The 15,792-nt window shown below is 47.6% G+C and overlaps 2 protein-coding genes across 6 annotated transcripts in view; one reads left to right on the top strand and one right to left on the bottom strand.

Annotated features, from left to right (window-relative positions):
• The window catches only part of LDLRAD2 (low density lipoprotein receptor class A domain containing 2), a 472,593-nt gene that overhangs the window by 83,359 nt on the left and 373,442 nt on the right, over window positions 1-15,792 (top strand). The gene's annotated exons all lie outside the window — the stretch shown is intronic.
• MFN2 (mitofusin 2) overlaps window positions 2,715-15,792 on the bottom strand; it is a 35,174-nt gene continuing 22,096 nt past the window's right edge. For all 3 annotated transcript variants that reach the window (XM_081870951.1, XM_081870950.1, XM_081870952.1), the window contains exons 13-19: window positions 15,429-15,533; window positions 14,913-15,015; window positions 13,727-13,947; window positions 12,345-12,500; window positions 9,495-9,691; window positions 7,683-7,817; window positions 2,715-5,390 (exon numbers count right to left, since the gene is read on the bottom strand). In XM_081870951.1, coding sequence (XP_081727077.1) covers window positions 5,321-5,390; window positions 7,683-7,817; window positions 9,495-9,691; window positions 12,345-12,500; window positions 13,727-13,947; window positions 14,913-15,015; window positions 15,429-15,533 — 987 coding nt within the window. In that variant the 3' untranslated portion in view covers window positions 2,715-5,320. The remainder of the gene's footprint in view (window positions 5,391-7,682; window positions 7,818-9,494; window positions 9,692-12,344; window positions 12,501-13,726; window positions 13,948-14,912; window positions 15,016-15,428; window positions 15,534-15,792) is intronic.

Below are 15,792 nucleotides of genomic sequence, written 5' to 3'. Positions count from 1 at the left end.
ATGCCAGCTGATGTTGTTTTGCAAACTTAAAAAAGTCACATTCCCAGAGCGCAGGGTGTTCCTAGAGGGCTGGTGGGTTCCTTGCACTGAGCAGGGGGCTGGGGAGTCTTACAGCACCACCAGCATAGTGCCCTCCTTTTAATTTTTTTTTTAAAGGCAAGTTACTAGTCCTCAAGGTACTCTTTTTCTATTGGTGTGGCACGATTTCATTTCTTATGCAGCGAGTCAAATCGTCAACAAGCATCTTCTCAAAGTTTGGATATTTGGAAGCACACCATTCCTGTCTACATGCTTCTTTACTTTCATGTTTTCTTTTTTTCCAAAATTTTTATTGATTTTCCAAAATTTTTAAACAAACATTTGTTGTTGTTGTTTAGTCGTGTCCGACTCTTCGTGACCCCATGGACCAGAGCACGCCAGGCACTCCTGTCTTCCACTTCATCCTGCAGTTTGGTCAGACTCATGTTTGTAGCTTCGAGGACAATGCCCAACCATCTCGTCCTCTGTCGCCCCCTTCTCCTTGTGCCCTCCATCTTTCCCAACATCAGGGTCTTTTCCAGGGAGTCTTCTCTTCTCATGAGGTGGCCAAAGTATTGGAGCATCAGCTTCACAATCTGTCCTTCCAGTGAGCACTCAGGGCTTATTTCCTTCAGAATGGAGAGGTTTGATCTTCTCGCAGTCCATGGGACTCTCAAGAGTCTCCTCCAGCACCATAATTCAAAAGCATCAATTCTTTGGCGATCAGCCTTCTTTATGGTCCAGCTCTCATACATACAAACATACTTACATCTTAATTGTATTGGATCCAATCTTAGTAACATTGCTAAGTGACTTCCTCTAATTCCCCTGGCTGAATTTCACTGTATATCATTTGTAACCGTTTTCCAAAACCAATTTTCTCATAAAATTAACTTAATATCTTTCTTTGTTTTCATTTTGACTTTAAATATATTATTCTCTAACATCACATATTTAAATCCTATGCCTATCTGATATTTGCAAGTTTTTCCAGTTAAGTTATCTTAACATATTTAACTAAATAGTCTTTGAATTTCATCCATTCCTCCTGGTACTCTTCCTCCTTCTGGTTGTGGACTCTTCTAGTCAAGTCGGCTAGCTCCGAAAAGTCCATCATCTTCATCTGCTATTCCTCCACTGTTGGGACTTCTTGTAATTTCCAATTCTTAGCTAACAAAATTCTAGCTGCAGTTGTGGCATACAAAAACAATCTAACATCTTTCATGTTTCCTGATCCAGATTTTTTATAATTTGCATGTCAGGAACAAGCAAAGCCACTTAATCTTGGCTCATATGGCTTTCTCCCTTTCTCTTTTCCCTAATTTGCTCTTCCTCCATTGCTACGACCTTGTTGTCATTACGTGCATGCGGTCACTGTTTAAAAACGACAAGTTACTAGTCCTCAAGCTTGCAGAGGCAAATTTGAAAGTCTCTGCCTGCAGAGAGGGTGGGGAGTGCCTGGCAGGAAAAAAAATGTCAAGATGACAAAGGTTCAGGGTCTCAAAGACTTTTCTGAAGAGTTAGAAACTTTGCTTAAAGGTTATCAAGACTGTATCTCCCATCAGCCACAACCAAGAGAGTCAATGATCAAGGATGGGAATTTGTAGTCTAGCAACACCTGGAGGGAACATCTGCACTGGATCACCCAGTAGTTCCCCTCCAATTTTTCAACATCCCCTGAAGCATCTAAACTTTAAATGGCAGGGGAGTGATTTTTAAGTGTCTGCAAGGCGGTTGGAGGTGCTGCCTGGAGGCGGTTGGAGGATGGATAGCGGCTAATGGATTGAGGTTGAATCCTGACAAGACAGAAGTACTGTTTTTGGGGGACAAGGGGCAGGCTGGTGTGGAGGACTCCTTGGTCCTGAATGGGGTAACTGTGCCCCTGAAGGACCAGCTGCGCAGCCTGGAAGTCATTTTGGACTCACAGCTGTCCATGGAGGCACAGGTCAATCTGGTACGCAGGCTGAGACCCTACCTGCCCGCAGACTGTCTCACCAGAGTGGTACATGCTCTGGTTATCTCTCACTCGGACTACGTGGGGCTACCTTTGAAGGTGACCCAGAAACTACAACTAATCCAGAATGCGGCAGCTAGACTGGTGACTGGGAGCAGCCGCTGAGACCACATAACACCGGTCTTGAACGATCTACATTGCCTCCCAGTACATTTCCAAGCACAATTCAAAGTGTTGGTGCTGACCTTGAAAGCCCTACATGGTCTCGGTCCAGTATACCTGAAGGAGAGTCGCCACCCCCATCGTTCTGCCTGGACGCTGAGGTCCAGCGCCGAGGGCCTTCTGGCGGGTCCCTCGCTGTGAGAAGCCAAGTTACAGGGAACCAGGCAGGGGGCCTGCTCAGTAGTGACGCCCGCCCTCTGGAATGCCCTCCCATCAGATGTCAAAGAGATAAACAACTAGCTGACATTCAGAAGACATCTTAAGGCAGCCCTGTTGAGGGAAGTTTTTAATGTATGACATATTAGTGTATTTTTGGTCTTTGTGGAAGCCGCCCAGAGTGGCTGGGAAAACCCAGCCAGATGGGTGGGGTAAAAATAATAAATTATTATTTAATTATTATTATTATTATAAACCCAAATAGGAAAAGAGCCCCCAATCACTGCATGGGATTGAACTAGATTACCTTTGACATCCCCTCCAACTCTACAATGCTAAAAGAAAAAAGGCTGAAGCTTCAGACTGATTTTTTCCCTTCTTTTAATAGTTTGGTTTTGGGTATTAACAGCACTGATACAGCAAGAAAGGTAATTCATGCCCAAATAAAAAATATTACCATTGTAAATAACAGCAGATAGAAGAGACACACCGCAGGGAGGATTTTTGGAGAGCCCCGAATTCATCCAAAGACAGAAAAGGAAATATATATATATATATATATATATATATATATATATATATGGAGTAATCAAAATTAGCAGCAATGGAACAATAAAAAATAAAGTGCATTTGGCTAAACATGTTGCTGTAATATTAATTGTGGCGGATTGGCTACCAAAATCCAGAAATGGCACCCCTCATATGTCATTATCAAGGTAGTTGACAGCGGACCTTGTCTTAAAGGAGCATCAAATATCTTAGCGAATGGGCTAAGCGGAGGGTCTAGGGTTGTATTCAATGCTAACCCTACTTAGAGTAGACCCACTGAAGTTCATGACTAGCTTAGCCCATTCAGATTCCCTCCACCAATCCAAACTGGGGTGTTTTTTAAAAAAGGGGAGGGGTGGGATGTCATTGGAACACATTACATGAAGTGTATAAAGGGATCAAAATCTCCACTGCGGTCGGGTCCCCTATCCACACTGTTCCAGAAGACTCCCGAGGAGGCCTGTAGTAGCCAAGGAGTTTATTTCATCCAGGTAGGGAGGGGCGGGTTTCTCATCCTGCAATTCATAGCGTGGCTACGTGCATAACTTCTTCGGCCTGGGAGGTGCACCCTCTAATGAATCTTGTCAGTGCTTGTGGTGCTCCATGAGGACTAGTGGCATGAGAGGCAGACAAACAAATTCTCTCAAGTGGAAAGTTGGCGGGGGGGAAAGAGTCATCATTCAGAAGAATTAAGAGGCACAGGGGATAATGATGTTCATCTGTCCTGTTCAGTATGTGTGAACCTCCTTGTTATAAAGCAGGGGTAACAATAATAAAAGTTATTATTATTATATATATGTACCATACCCAACTGACTGGGTAGGCAACGTGGTGACCTTGGTAACTTCTAGCACAGCCTGGTGCCCTTGAGGACTCCAACTCCCATCAGCCCCAGCCAGAATGGCCAATGGGTAGGGATGATGGGGATTGTAGTAGGTACCACGTTTATCTTTAGAACAGGGGTGGGTACCCAAATGTTGAACAAGTCACACCTTACATACTTGGGAACATCAAAGCAAGAGTCAGGATCTATCTAAGCCACCTCTTTGCCCAATAACATTGCCCTGTGTCACTTCAATCCTAGGCATTTCTGCCAAGTTTGGAAGTTGTGTGAAACAGCTCAGGGCGCCTTCCTGCCCTGGCCAAGCCCAACGGACAGACCCCACCCTCTTCCTAAAAGGGCTGGGCAGCTCCGAGAGGCGGGCAGGCTGCCCTCACCTGCAAATCACCTGGCACCAGGTGACTCGAGAGCTCAGGAAATCGGTGCCAGCAGGTCTCCATGCGTGGCAGAAGGTAAGAGACGTGGTTTGTCCAAAATGACCTGGCGGGCCAAATTCAGAAAAGGCCAGAGGTCCCTTTGCCACTGTCTCAGAGAATCGCATAAACCTGTGCAGGAGAGGGCATGGCTTGGGCAAACAGTTGCCTCCTGGACGCCGTGGGTCTGACCCAGCTCCCACGCTCCCTCCAAGAGCCCAGCTTGGCATAAAGCCACCCCAGCGAGACAGATTGCTAGCCCTGCACAGAGTAAACCCATTGAAGTTAACCCTCTCGACTAGCTTAGGCCCATCAATTTAAATGGGCCACTTCAGAGCAGTACACATTCACACCACTGTCGTGCCTCTTTAAGCAATCATGGCTTTCCCCCAGAGAATGCTGGGAACTGTAGTTCGTTCAGGGTGTTGAGAGTTGTTAGGAGACTTCTATTCTGCTCCCAGAGTGGTTTAACAGTCAACCCCTCTTTCCTCAGGGAACTGTAGCTCTGAGAGGGGAATGGGGGTCTCTTCACAACTCTCAGCACCCTCTACAGTTCCCAGGATTCTCTGGAGGAAGCTAGGACTGTTAATGTGGTATCGCACGGCTTTAAATGTGGCCTTTGCAGGATACAATGCTCTGGCTGGACTGCACCTCGAAGAATGCAATATTATTATTAATTATTTTTTAAAGGAATAGATGGGCATTAATTCATCGAGACCTGGAATTGGAGAGGGAAGTTTCATCTAAACGAGCTGGGAAAAGGGGATCCAAAGAGAATCTGCCCAAGTTGATCTTGACATTTCATTGTTGTTAAAAGACAAAGAAAAGGGGAACGCAGACCAGATTTATCATTCCTCCTTGTAAGGGTATAAACACAGGCATTTTCTCTCCTGCTAATTATTAGCTTATTAACACTATTGGAAGAAGGAGCGGGGAAGGAGGACTCTAAAATAAAGTCTATGCCAAACCGGGGAGGGGGGTAGAAATGGAAAAACCATGCAGAGGCCGTGTGATTCTCTCGGTCTCGTGGCGGAAAAGGAGAGATGGGGCAGCGATTGTCTCCTCTGTGGCTCTGTGGGGGGATCCCCACCACCTGGAACAGGTTCTGCAAGCGTATAGTCGAGTGGCGAGCAGAAATATCTGCCCTCCTCCTCCGCCTTTCCTCGCTTATCTGCTCTGCTGCAAGTACTGGTGTGTGAACATGTTCAGCTCGCTGTCCAACCAACCGGCTTTGTTCCTGCAGAGGGAAAATACGTCTATTATGGGATGTCGTATCCAGGATGTAGGTAAAACTATTAACGCACATTGCTTTAGAAAGCACAAGCGTGAAATTTTGGATTGCCACCACCCCACCCCGAAGAAAGGGGAGCACACAACTGCTAACTATTTCAGTTCTGAGAACTTTAGCCTGCCAGACTTAGCAGGCGTTGAAACAGAGATGCTAACGGGCCTGCCCCCAATACTTGTGGTCGCATTCTGCTCTGTTGTTGCTTTTAAAGTTTTTACGCAAGCTTTTCTTGTGTTACAAAACAAACAAACAAGGAAAAGTACATGTGGCGTCTCCACCATCAATTCGTAGTGTCTTTTTCACAGCTTGTTTACATTCATTATGAGACATTATTGTTGTAGACATTGTGCAGTTAGGGAAAGAGAAAGGGAGGGAGACGGAGGTACTTTAAATGTAAAGGTAAAGGGACCCCTGACCATTAGGTCCAGTCGTGGCCGACTCTGGAGTTGCGGCACTCATCTCACTTTACTGGCTGAGGGAGCCGGTGTACAGCTTCCAGGTCATGTGGCCAGCAGGACTAAGCCGCTTCTGGCGAACCAGAGCAGTGCACGGAAACGGCGTTTACCTTCCCGCCGGAGTGGTACCTATTTATCTACTTGCACTTTGACGTGTTTTCGAACTGCTAGGTTGGCAGGAGCAGGGACCGAGCAACGGGAGCTCACCCAGTTGCGGGGATTCGAACCACCGATCTTCTGATTGGCAAGTTCTAGGCTCTGTGGATTAAACCACAGCGCCACCTGCGTCCCATTTTCTTGTGTTACAAAACAAACAAACAAGGAAAAGTACATACAGCGTCTCCACCATCAATTCGTAGAGTCTTTTTCACAGCTCGTTACATTCGTTATGAGACATTATTGTCAGAGACATTGTGCGATTAGGGGAAAAGAGGGGGGAGAGAGGGAGGGAGATGGGGAGTGCTTTAATTGTTTTTAATTCTGACTTTGAAATCATCATAACCTGCCCTGGGACCTGCTGGTGAAGGGCAGGTAACACAATCCATCCATCCATCCTCTCTGGATGGAGAGCCAGTTTGGTGTAGTGGTTAAGAGCGGTAGACTCATAATCTGGGGAACCGGGTTTGATTCCCCGCTCCTACACAGACAGCTGCTGGGTGACCTTGGGCCGGTCACACTTCTTTGAAGTCTCTCAGCCCCACTCACCTCACAGAGTGTTTGTTGTGGGGGAGCGAGGGAAAGGAGAATGTTAGCCGCTTTGAGACTCCTTTGGGTAGTGATAAAGAGGGATATCATATCCAAACTCTTCACAGAATCATAGAGTTGGAAGAGACCACAAGGGCCATCGAGTCCAACCCCCTGCCAAGCAGGAAACACCATCAGAGCACTCCTGACATATGGTTGTCAAGCCTCTGCTTAAAGACCTCCAAAGAAGGAGACTCCACCACACTCCTTGGCAGCAAATTCCAATGTCAAACAGCTCTTACTGTCAGGAAGTTCTTCCTAATGTTTAGGTGGAATCTTCTTTCTTGTAGTTTGGAACCATTGCTCCATGTCCGCTTCTCTGGAGCAGCAGAAAACAACCTTTCTCCCTCCTCTATGTGACATCCTTTTATATATTTGAACATGGCTATCATATCACCCCTTAACCTCCTCTTCTCCAGGCTAAACATGCCCAGCTCCCTTAGCCGTTCCTCATAAGGCATCGTTTCCAGGCCTACCTTGATTTCAGCAAGGCATTTGACAAGGTGCCCCATGATATTCTTGTAAAGAAGCTGGTTAAATGCGGACCTGACTATGCTACCACTCAGTGGATTTGTAACTGGCTGGCTGACCGAACCCAAAGGGTGCTCATCAATGGTTCTTCTTCTTCTTCTTCTCTCTCTTGCTCAAGTCCTGCTTATGGGCTTCCCAAGGTGGCATCTCATTGGCACCCATGAGAACAGGACGCAAGACTAGGATGGCCTGATCTAGCAGGGATTTTCCTAGGTCCTTATGGAACCTCCAGAGGCAGGGGCAGTCTATCTAGTTTCCTGGGGTTTTTTGGGAGATTTGGCCCCTGGGAGGACTGGGAGATGCTGGACTAGATGGGCCTTTGGCCAGCAGGTTCCTCTTAAGTTCTCATGGTACCAGCATCACTCAGCTTCAGCAAATGAAGCCCTTCTGAGCATTCCACCTTCCCGAGTTCTGCACTCGCCACCCTGGAAGCGGCTCATCATTTCACTTTTATCAGAGCAGCCGGTGAAGGTGGAAACTGGGAGACAGCCCTGCTTCCAATATTCCATACCTGAGCAGCTTGGCTTTGCTTTGAAGGGAGTCCAAGATCTCAATCTTTTGATTCAGGGCCGTGATCTCCTTCTCAAGATCTTCTCTCGTCACGTCAACCTGCTGGCAGAGCTGGGCAAAGGTCCCGGCAAGCTCTCTTTTCCAAAAAAGAGGGGGGAAATGGAGAAGAGGAAGAAGTCAATCAGAGGCATAGCTGTCAAGCGTCCCTTATTTGGCGGGACAGTCCCTTATCCCAGCGCCATGTCCCGCTGCTGTCCCTTATTGATGAGGCTTCATTTGGCTGCTGGCTGGGCTTTCTGCCTTTGGCTCGGACGGGCTCAGAAGTTGAACATACCTGTGCCCAGAAAATCCCTTATTTTGGCTGCTGATCCCTTATTTCCGAGGCTGCTAGTCCCTTATTTTCAAATTTGTAAGTTGACAGCTATGATCAGAGGGAAAGGAATAAAATGGCAAGGTAGAGAACGAACACAGGTAGCTGCTTGCTTTGTACCAAGTGTAGATCATTGGTCCATTTAGCTCAGGGTTTCCAGCACTGACCAGCAGCAGCTCTCCAGGGCTGCAGATGGGCTTTTTCCAGACCTACCTGGCAATGCTGGGAACTGAACTCAGGAACTTCTGCATGCAGAGCAGACGCTGAGCTAAAATTTCTGTAATGGCTACAAACCAGCCAGAATTTTTGTGAACATTCCATGACACCCAGGGCAGGAATGGGAAGTCAGGAAGGCTACAAGATTCTTTGGTCAAATAAGGCAGCAGCGTTTTACTTGGGCTGAACCATTCAGTCCTAATTTAAAAGCTACGTTAAATTGCTGTAGCGTTTATATGACAATTAGAATGCTTGTGAACATGCCATGACACCCAGGGCAGGCCTTGAAGTAAGACTGTCTACGCAGGGTTATTCAGCCCATATAATAAAAAAATATTATAGCATGATAAATTCATGAGCAGGATTTGAACTACGAGCAACAAAAGGAATGAGAGATTACTGTATTATTCTTTTGATATAGGAGAGGGAAGGTAGGGTGCAGCAAGGGGAAGAAATATTAAAAAAAACACACCATGGAAAATGGGATGGGAAGTTGCTAAAACAAAAGAAAGATCTACAGTGGTACCTTGGTTCTCAAACGCCTTGGTGCTCAAACGCTGCAAACCTGGAAGTGTTCCGGTTCGTGAACATTTTTCAGAAGCCGAACGTGCTCCATTTTGAGTGTTACGCTGAGGTCTCTCTGTTTTTGCTTTTTATTTTGCGTTTGTGTTTTTGCGGCTCTTTTTTTTTTTGTGACTATGTGGAACCCAGTTCAGCTACTGATTGATTGTGTGACTGCAGTACATTGTTTACTGCTTTCATTATATGGATCCATGGTCTCGTTAGATAGTGAAATTCATGTTAAATTGCTGTTTTAGGGGTTGTTTTTAAAAAGTCCATTTTGCATTACTTTCTATGTGAAAGTGTACCTTGGTTTTGGAACGCTTTGGTTTTGGAACTGACTTCTGGAACGGATTACGTTTGAGAACCAAGGTACCACTATATTATGTATTGGAACGTTCATGTGAAGTTTTTGGAACTGTACCTAAAAATAAATAAATAAAAGTTACGTTCAATCGCCCCAGAGGTTATACAATCGTTAGAATGTTTGTGAACATGCCACAACACGCAGGGCAGGAATCTGAACACGCTGAGCTCTCTCTGCAAGGAGTCATTTGTGTGTTTGTAAGAACAGGAGCTCCTGCGAGCCACATCAAGGCTCAGAAGGCCACAACTGCGGATAATTTTTTTTCGTCCCCTGGAATGCAAGCGAAGCGAACGACTCACTGCTGAACTTGATGGCTGCAGTTTGAACCCGTGTAGCTGACGATGAGCTGGAGTTTCTCGCCAGCGTAGTCCACAAACTGCCGCTTGAAAGCTCTCTCCTTCGCTCTCGTGGTCCAGGTGAGACGCTCGTAGACGTACAGCAGTCCGTAGAGGCCAAAAGAAAGGGCAATCAGCCTCCAGCCCACAGCCTTCCAGACCTGCGGACAGAAGGAAACATGATGGTCATTTTTCTTCTTTTTAAAAAAACACCCAACAGCTGAAGAATCAAATCAAATCTTTATTGTTACGGTCAACGGCCAGCATTAAAGAGGCAAAATCAGAGGGCAAAACTGAACAAAAGTAGCACAGAGTAAAATAAAATGGGCACCAACTTATTGGAGGTTGTTGCCATGTTATGATCTCCGAAGAGCAAAATTACCGTATTTTTCGCTCTATAAGACGCACTTCCCCCCTCCTAAAAAGTAAGGGGAAATGTGTGTGCCTCTTATGCAGCAGATGCAGGCGGGAGGCTCTGCTCAGCGCTCCCTTTAAAGAGCCGCGTGGAGTGCATGGAGGGCTGCCCTTCTCCCTCCTCAGGGAAAAGCCCCCAAGAGCCGCACGCACACTCCGTGCGCTCTTTAAAGGGAGCGTGGCTCTTGGGGGAGCCTTAGCCATGCACAGTCTCTCCTGGGCAGGGGCTGAAGGCTCCCCTTGCCTGGGAGAGGCTGTGCGCGGCTAAAGAAGAAGAAGCCAGGACAGCGAGTGGGATCCCGCTGGCTGTTCTAGCTTCTGGCTTAGCCACAGGATGAAGTCTCCCCGCAGGGGAGCCTTCGTGGAGCTATCCCTGGCTTTTGCGGGAGGTGGGGGAAGGGACAGAGCGCGCGGCTCTGTCCCTTCTGTAGGGATGATCGCGGAGTGGGGAATGGGGTCCGGAGGGAGCACACTCCCCACCTGCAGGCAGCCACAGTCTGCCTGCACGCGTGACCTTGGGGTGCAGGGCACGCCCCCTCACAGACAAAGCCACGGCTGTCTGAACATTGTTGCCTCTGTCTATTTTTTTATTATTATTATAATTTTTTATTGTTAAAATAATTCAACATTAATACACAAACATACAAACATACATTTCATACAACATACCTACACTCAATCCCACAGATAATTCCCATCACCATCCACCACCCCTCACCCTTTGTGTTAGACTTCCAATCTACTCAATTGCAATTTCTTTCTACTTCTATTACTTTCATAGAATCATAGAATCTTAAGAGTTGGAAGAGACCACAAGGGCCATCGAGTCCAACCCCCTGCCAAGCAGGAAACACCATCAGAGCACTCCTGACATATGGTTGTCAAGCCTCTGCCCTGGCAGCATCAGGCTGCATGCACATCATACGTTTAAAGCGCGGCTCTTTGGGGCTTTTCTTGGAGGTGGGGAAAGGTGAAGTGATGGACACCTATTAAAATTCATCTTGTTTGTTTTGGCCCAGTTCTCTAATCTGTCTTTCTTTCACACACCTTTAACCTAATTTCATATTTCTTTTTCTATTACACATTGTTATCCATCTTATTTAGTATTCCAATATTTGAAACGAAACTTGTTTATTCTAATAAGAGTTCTGATTTTTTGATATAGTTTTGAAAGTATCTTTTAAACACCTTCCAGTCCCTGTCTGCCTTCTCTTTTGAGATCCTTCCAATTTCTCCCATTGTTTTGGATATATTGTAGTACTCCAATTGGAGTATTGGCCTCTGTCTAACCTTTTGCGGTCTCAGTAGTCTGCGGTGTCCTGCCTGTAACCTTTGTCTCTGAGACCTTTTGTCTCCTTCGTCATACACTGTGCAAGGGGAAAATGACACAGTGGAAACAGGTGCCAAAATAACTTTCTACCACCCCACTATCTTAGGACCGAAAGATGTGCAAAGGTCACAGCCCAAAATGTATCTGCCTGATTTGCATATTGGTGTCAATAAAAGGACACCACAGGGCTGGCGAGCAGCTTGCATGCAGCCCACCTGTGCGCAGCTCACCTGCATTATCAACTTCTGCCTCATGTCCATCACTTCACCTTTCCCCACCTCCCAGAAAAGCCCCAAAGAGCCGTGCTCCCTTTAAAGAGCGCACCGATCCCGCTTGCTCTGCTGGCTTCAGGGGTACCCCGCAAAGCCTTTTGAGTGAAGATGGAGGAGCGCTCCCTCTTAGCTCAGAATGCTTTGCGTTCCTTTCTTATTTCTTGTTTCCCTCCCCTAAAAACTAGGTGCATCCAATCGTCCGGTGCGTCTAATAGAGCGAAAAATATGGTACTCCTCAGAGTAAAAAGGTGGACTTATAAATGTGAAGAAGAAGAGTTTGGATTTGATATCCCTCTTTATCACTACCCGAAGGAGTCTCAAAGCGGCTAACATTCTCCTTTCCCTTCCTCCCCCACAACAAACACTCTGTGGGGTGAGTGGGGCTGAGAGACTTCAGAGAAGTGTGACTGGCCCAAGGGCACCCAGCAGCTGCATGTGGAGGAGCGGAGACGCGAACCTGGTTCCCCAGATTACGAGACTACCGCTCTTAACCACTACACCACACTGGCTCCCTTTTCTCTTATATATGAGGAGCACATGAATTACAGCTACAATGCAAGGGAGAGGTCTTTGGAAACATCAATAGTGTGTGGGGGGGAATCATCCAACTCAGTATTGTCTACACGGACTGGCAGCAGCTCTCCAGGGTTACGGACAGGTGTCTGTGCCAGTCCTATGTGGAGATGCCAAGGACTGCACTTTCTGCATGCAGGGCCAATGCTCTGTCACTGAGCTACAGGAGGGCCGGGCGAGGGAATCAAAACAGCCTCAGATATCGAGGTTCTCCTTCAAACGTACCACTCCTCCAACCACGAGGATGCCCATAGAGGTTCTGGAGGTGAGAGAGGCCAGCCCAGTGACCATCGAGACCATCAGCTCTTCCTGAGTCAAGGATCCCTGAGGTAAGGGAGGCAGGCTTGGGTTGGCTGGAGTCAAAGGCAGAGGACGCTGAACCTAAGTTTGAAAAAGGCGGGGGGAGGAAGGTGCAGAGAGAAGAAAGAGAACGGTTTGACTCCATTTGTAAGCACTTCCAGTACAATACAAAATGCTTAGTTCCTTCATTTGTTTGGACAAGACAAGCTGGGCTATTTCCCCCCCCCCCCATTTTACAGGCTGGGTTATTGAGGCCAAGGCACAGTAAAAGGGCCAGCGGGCAGCTTCACAGAACTTTGCATATCACTGTCTCTCCCCAATAGCAGCAGAAGCAGGAACTGTGTGAGAGTAGGGTGTGTGCGGAATGCAAATGCACTTTGTTTCTGTTTTTAACTATTTATCTGTGCCTCTGTCTTGTGTTTTTATCTTGCAAGCCACCCTGAGATCTTTTGATGAAGGGCTATAATATACATCTGATAAATAATCATCACCATAATTTTGGGTTCTTTAGAATGAAAGTGGCAGAAACTGCAAGTTCCCCTGTGTGCTGGTTCCTTCTGGTTGGGGCACACAATGAGGCACTGTAACTGGGAGGCGCTGGGTGCCCCTGAGCACAGGAACCTGCCTATTAATGTTTTGACGTTTTATTATGCTTTTAGATGTGCTGGAAGCCGCCCAGAGTGGTTGGGGAAACCTAGCCAGATGAGCGGAGTATTATTATTATTAATTAATAAATGAATAAATAATTATTATAAATCAATAAATTATTTATATATACACACACCCACACCCCGCCCATCTGGCTGGGTTTCCCCAGCCACTCTGTGTGGCTTCCAACAGAATATTAAAATACAATAGTCTATTAAACATTAAAAGCTTCCCTGAATAGGGCTGCCTTCAGATGTCTTCTAAAAGTCTGGTAGTTGTTGTTCTCTTTGACATCTGGTGGGAGGGCGTTCCACAGGGCGGGCGCCACTACCGAGAAGGCCCTCTGCCTGGTTCTCTGTAACTTGGCTTCTCGCAGTGGGGGAACCGCCAGAAGGCCTTCGGCGCTGGACCTCAGTGTCCGTATATATTATCAATAAAATTATTATTATTATTAAGCCACATTGGGAGCCGCCTGATAATACCAGCTTTCTGGCTGTACCTGGGTATCGAACTCAAGACCTTCCGCGTACAAGGGAGATGCTCTATTTCTCTGCCACGACCCAAGAAGAGGAGAGGAAGCTGCTTGGGGAGGGGGGCTTTTCAGAAGCACCTACTGGGTGAAGCAGGGTGCTGGAGGGTAGCCAAAAGGCTCTACCCACCTGGTCATTGTAGCCCATCAAGGCCCGCCGGGTGTTCTTGGGTCCCAGGAACCTGTTCACGAGCATCGTCCAGCCAAGAGAGAAGTGGAACTGGATATCCTCCTGGAAGTCGGCGCAGAGCTTGTCGCAGTTGAGGTCGTAGCTCATCGCGAAGCACTGCCGGGGAATGAGCTTGTCTATCTGGCCTCTCAGGGAGGCTGGCAGGAGGGGCTTTAACCCATCTTCACGGGGGAGCAAAGAGGCAACAGAACCTGCTATTAGAACAAGCCCCAATTCACGGACCAACGTATCAGATGCACTGGGGATAGGAACCCTGTTAGTAGGCTGGTTTCTGCCATCCTGACCAATGGTCCCTGTCTCTGCACTGAAGGCAGCTAAGGGCAGTGAGGGCAAGTGAGGGCCTAGTTCAGGGATGGGGAGCCTGTGGCCCTCCAGATGTTGCTGGACTCCAACTCCCATCTGCCCCTGCCAGCATAGCCCTCGGTCCGTGGCCCTGCATTAAAAACGATGCTGGGGCAGTAAAGGCAAGTGATGGTCCAGGCAAGTGAAGGCGCCTTTGGATTTTGCTGGACTCCAACTCCCATCAGCCCCAGCCACTACAGCCAATGGCCTGGGGTGACCAAAGCTGTGGTCCAGTTGTAGGTTCCCTAGATCTGCTTTACAATCGAGAAAACAGAAAAGGGAGTGTCTCTGAAGCAGTCAAGATCTCCAAACATCTGGCTCAGGTAAAGGTAAAGGGACCCCTGACAATTAGGTCCAGTCGTGGCCGACTCTGGGGTTGTGGCGCTCATCTTGCTTTACTGGCCGAGGGAGCCGGCGTACAGCTTCCGGGTCATGTGGCCAGCATGACTAAGCCGTTTCTGGCGAACCAGAGCAGCGCACAGAAACGCCGTTTACCTTCCCGCCAGAGTGGTACCTATTTATCTACTTGCACTTTGAGGTGCTTCCGAAATGCTAGGCTGGCAGGAGCAGGGACCGAGCAACGGGAGCTCACCCCGTTGTGGGGATTTGAACCGCTGACCTTCTGATCGGCAAGTCTTAGGCTCTGTGGTTTAACCCACAGCGCCACAAGTGAGAAAACAGAAAAGGGAGTGTCTCTGAAGCAGCCTAGATCTCCAAACATCTGGCTCAGGTACACGTACTTAATTCCCAAGCAGCACAGGAGAGCTGCTCCTTTTTCACTAACCAATCATCTCCTGCTGCATCGTCTGCAGAGACGTCGTGATGGTGCTGGAGCAGCGGTCAGACATATTCCGGCCGAGACCCTCCTCAATGTGCCGGTGGAGTTCCTGGGGGGGGGAGGGGGAGAGAGGCTGCTTTTGGCATGGCCCTTCTTACATGAAGTGCCCCCCCCCCGTTAATTTTTTTGCATCGATATCCCGCCTTTTCCCTCCGAGTAGCTCACATTGGAGCACATCGCTCTTCCCTCTTCCTCACTTACGACGACCCTGTGAGGTTGGTCTCTCAGGGAGATTCATGGCCGACTGGGGAAATGAACCCTGATCTCCCAGCTCTAGTCCTGGGAACTGTAGTCCACCCCCTAGCAAAGCTACAACTCCCAAACTACAGTTCCCGATTCTTTTTTGGGGGGAGGAATCTACCACTGAGCAGTAACAACAAACGTCTGAGCTATTCCTCATGCGCTTATAAGCTTATAAGCAACAGGTAAAAACAATAACAGATAATAATTGCTGCGACTCACATTTTTATAAACTTTAATGACCACGGGAGATGGGTGAAAATCTAGCTGGAAGTCGTCCACCAACACGGAGAGGCGTCTGATCTCTTCCGCCATTGCGTTGGAGACCTGGAAGGTGCAATTGTGTTATGGTAGGTGACTAAGGCAAAGCACAGAGAATCAGGGCCTTCCTCTGTGCCCAGAGCACATGAGTGTGTCTGTGTGTGTGTGTGTGTGTGTGTGTGTGTGTACCAAACCTCTGCCCTCCGTTGAAGGAAAAGTAGAATGGGTGCAAATCGAAGGAAGTGTGGTTTTGCACGAAGGAATCACTCTAATAACAAACAAAGGTTGGGGAGTTGGGCAACAGAAAATGGGAGTCAAAATCAGG

The sequence above is a fragment of the Podarcis erhardii genome, assembly GCF_964252035.2.
Source record: "Podarcis erhardii genome assembly, chromosome: 7".
NCBI classification, from domain to species: domain Eukaryota; kingdom Metazoa; phylum Chordata; class Lepidosauria; order Squamata; family Lacertidae; genus Podarcis; species Podarcis erhardii.
The sequence above is the reverse complement of the archived record's forward strand: the minus strand, read 5'-3'. Positions and strand labels throughout refer to the sequence as shown.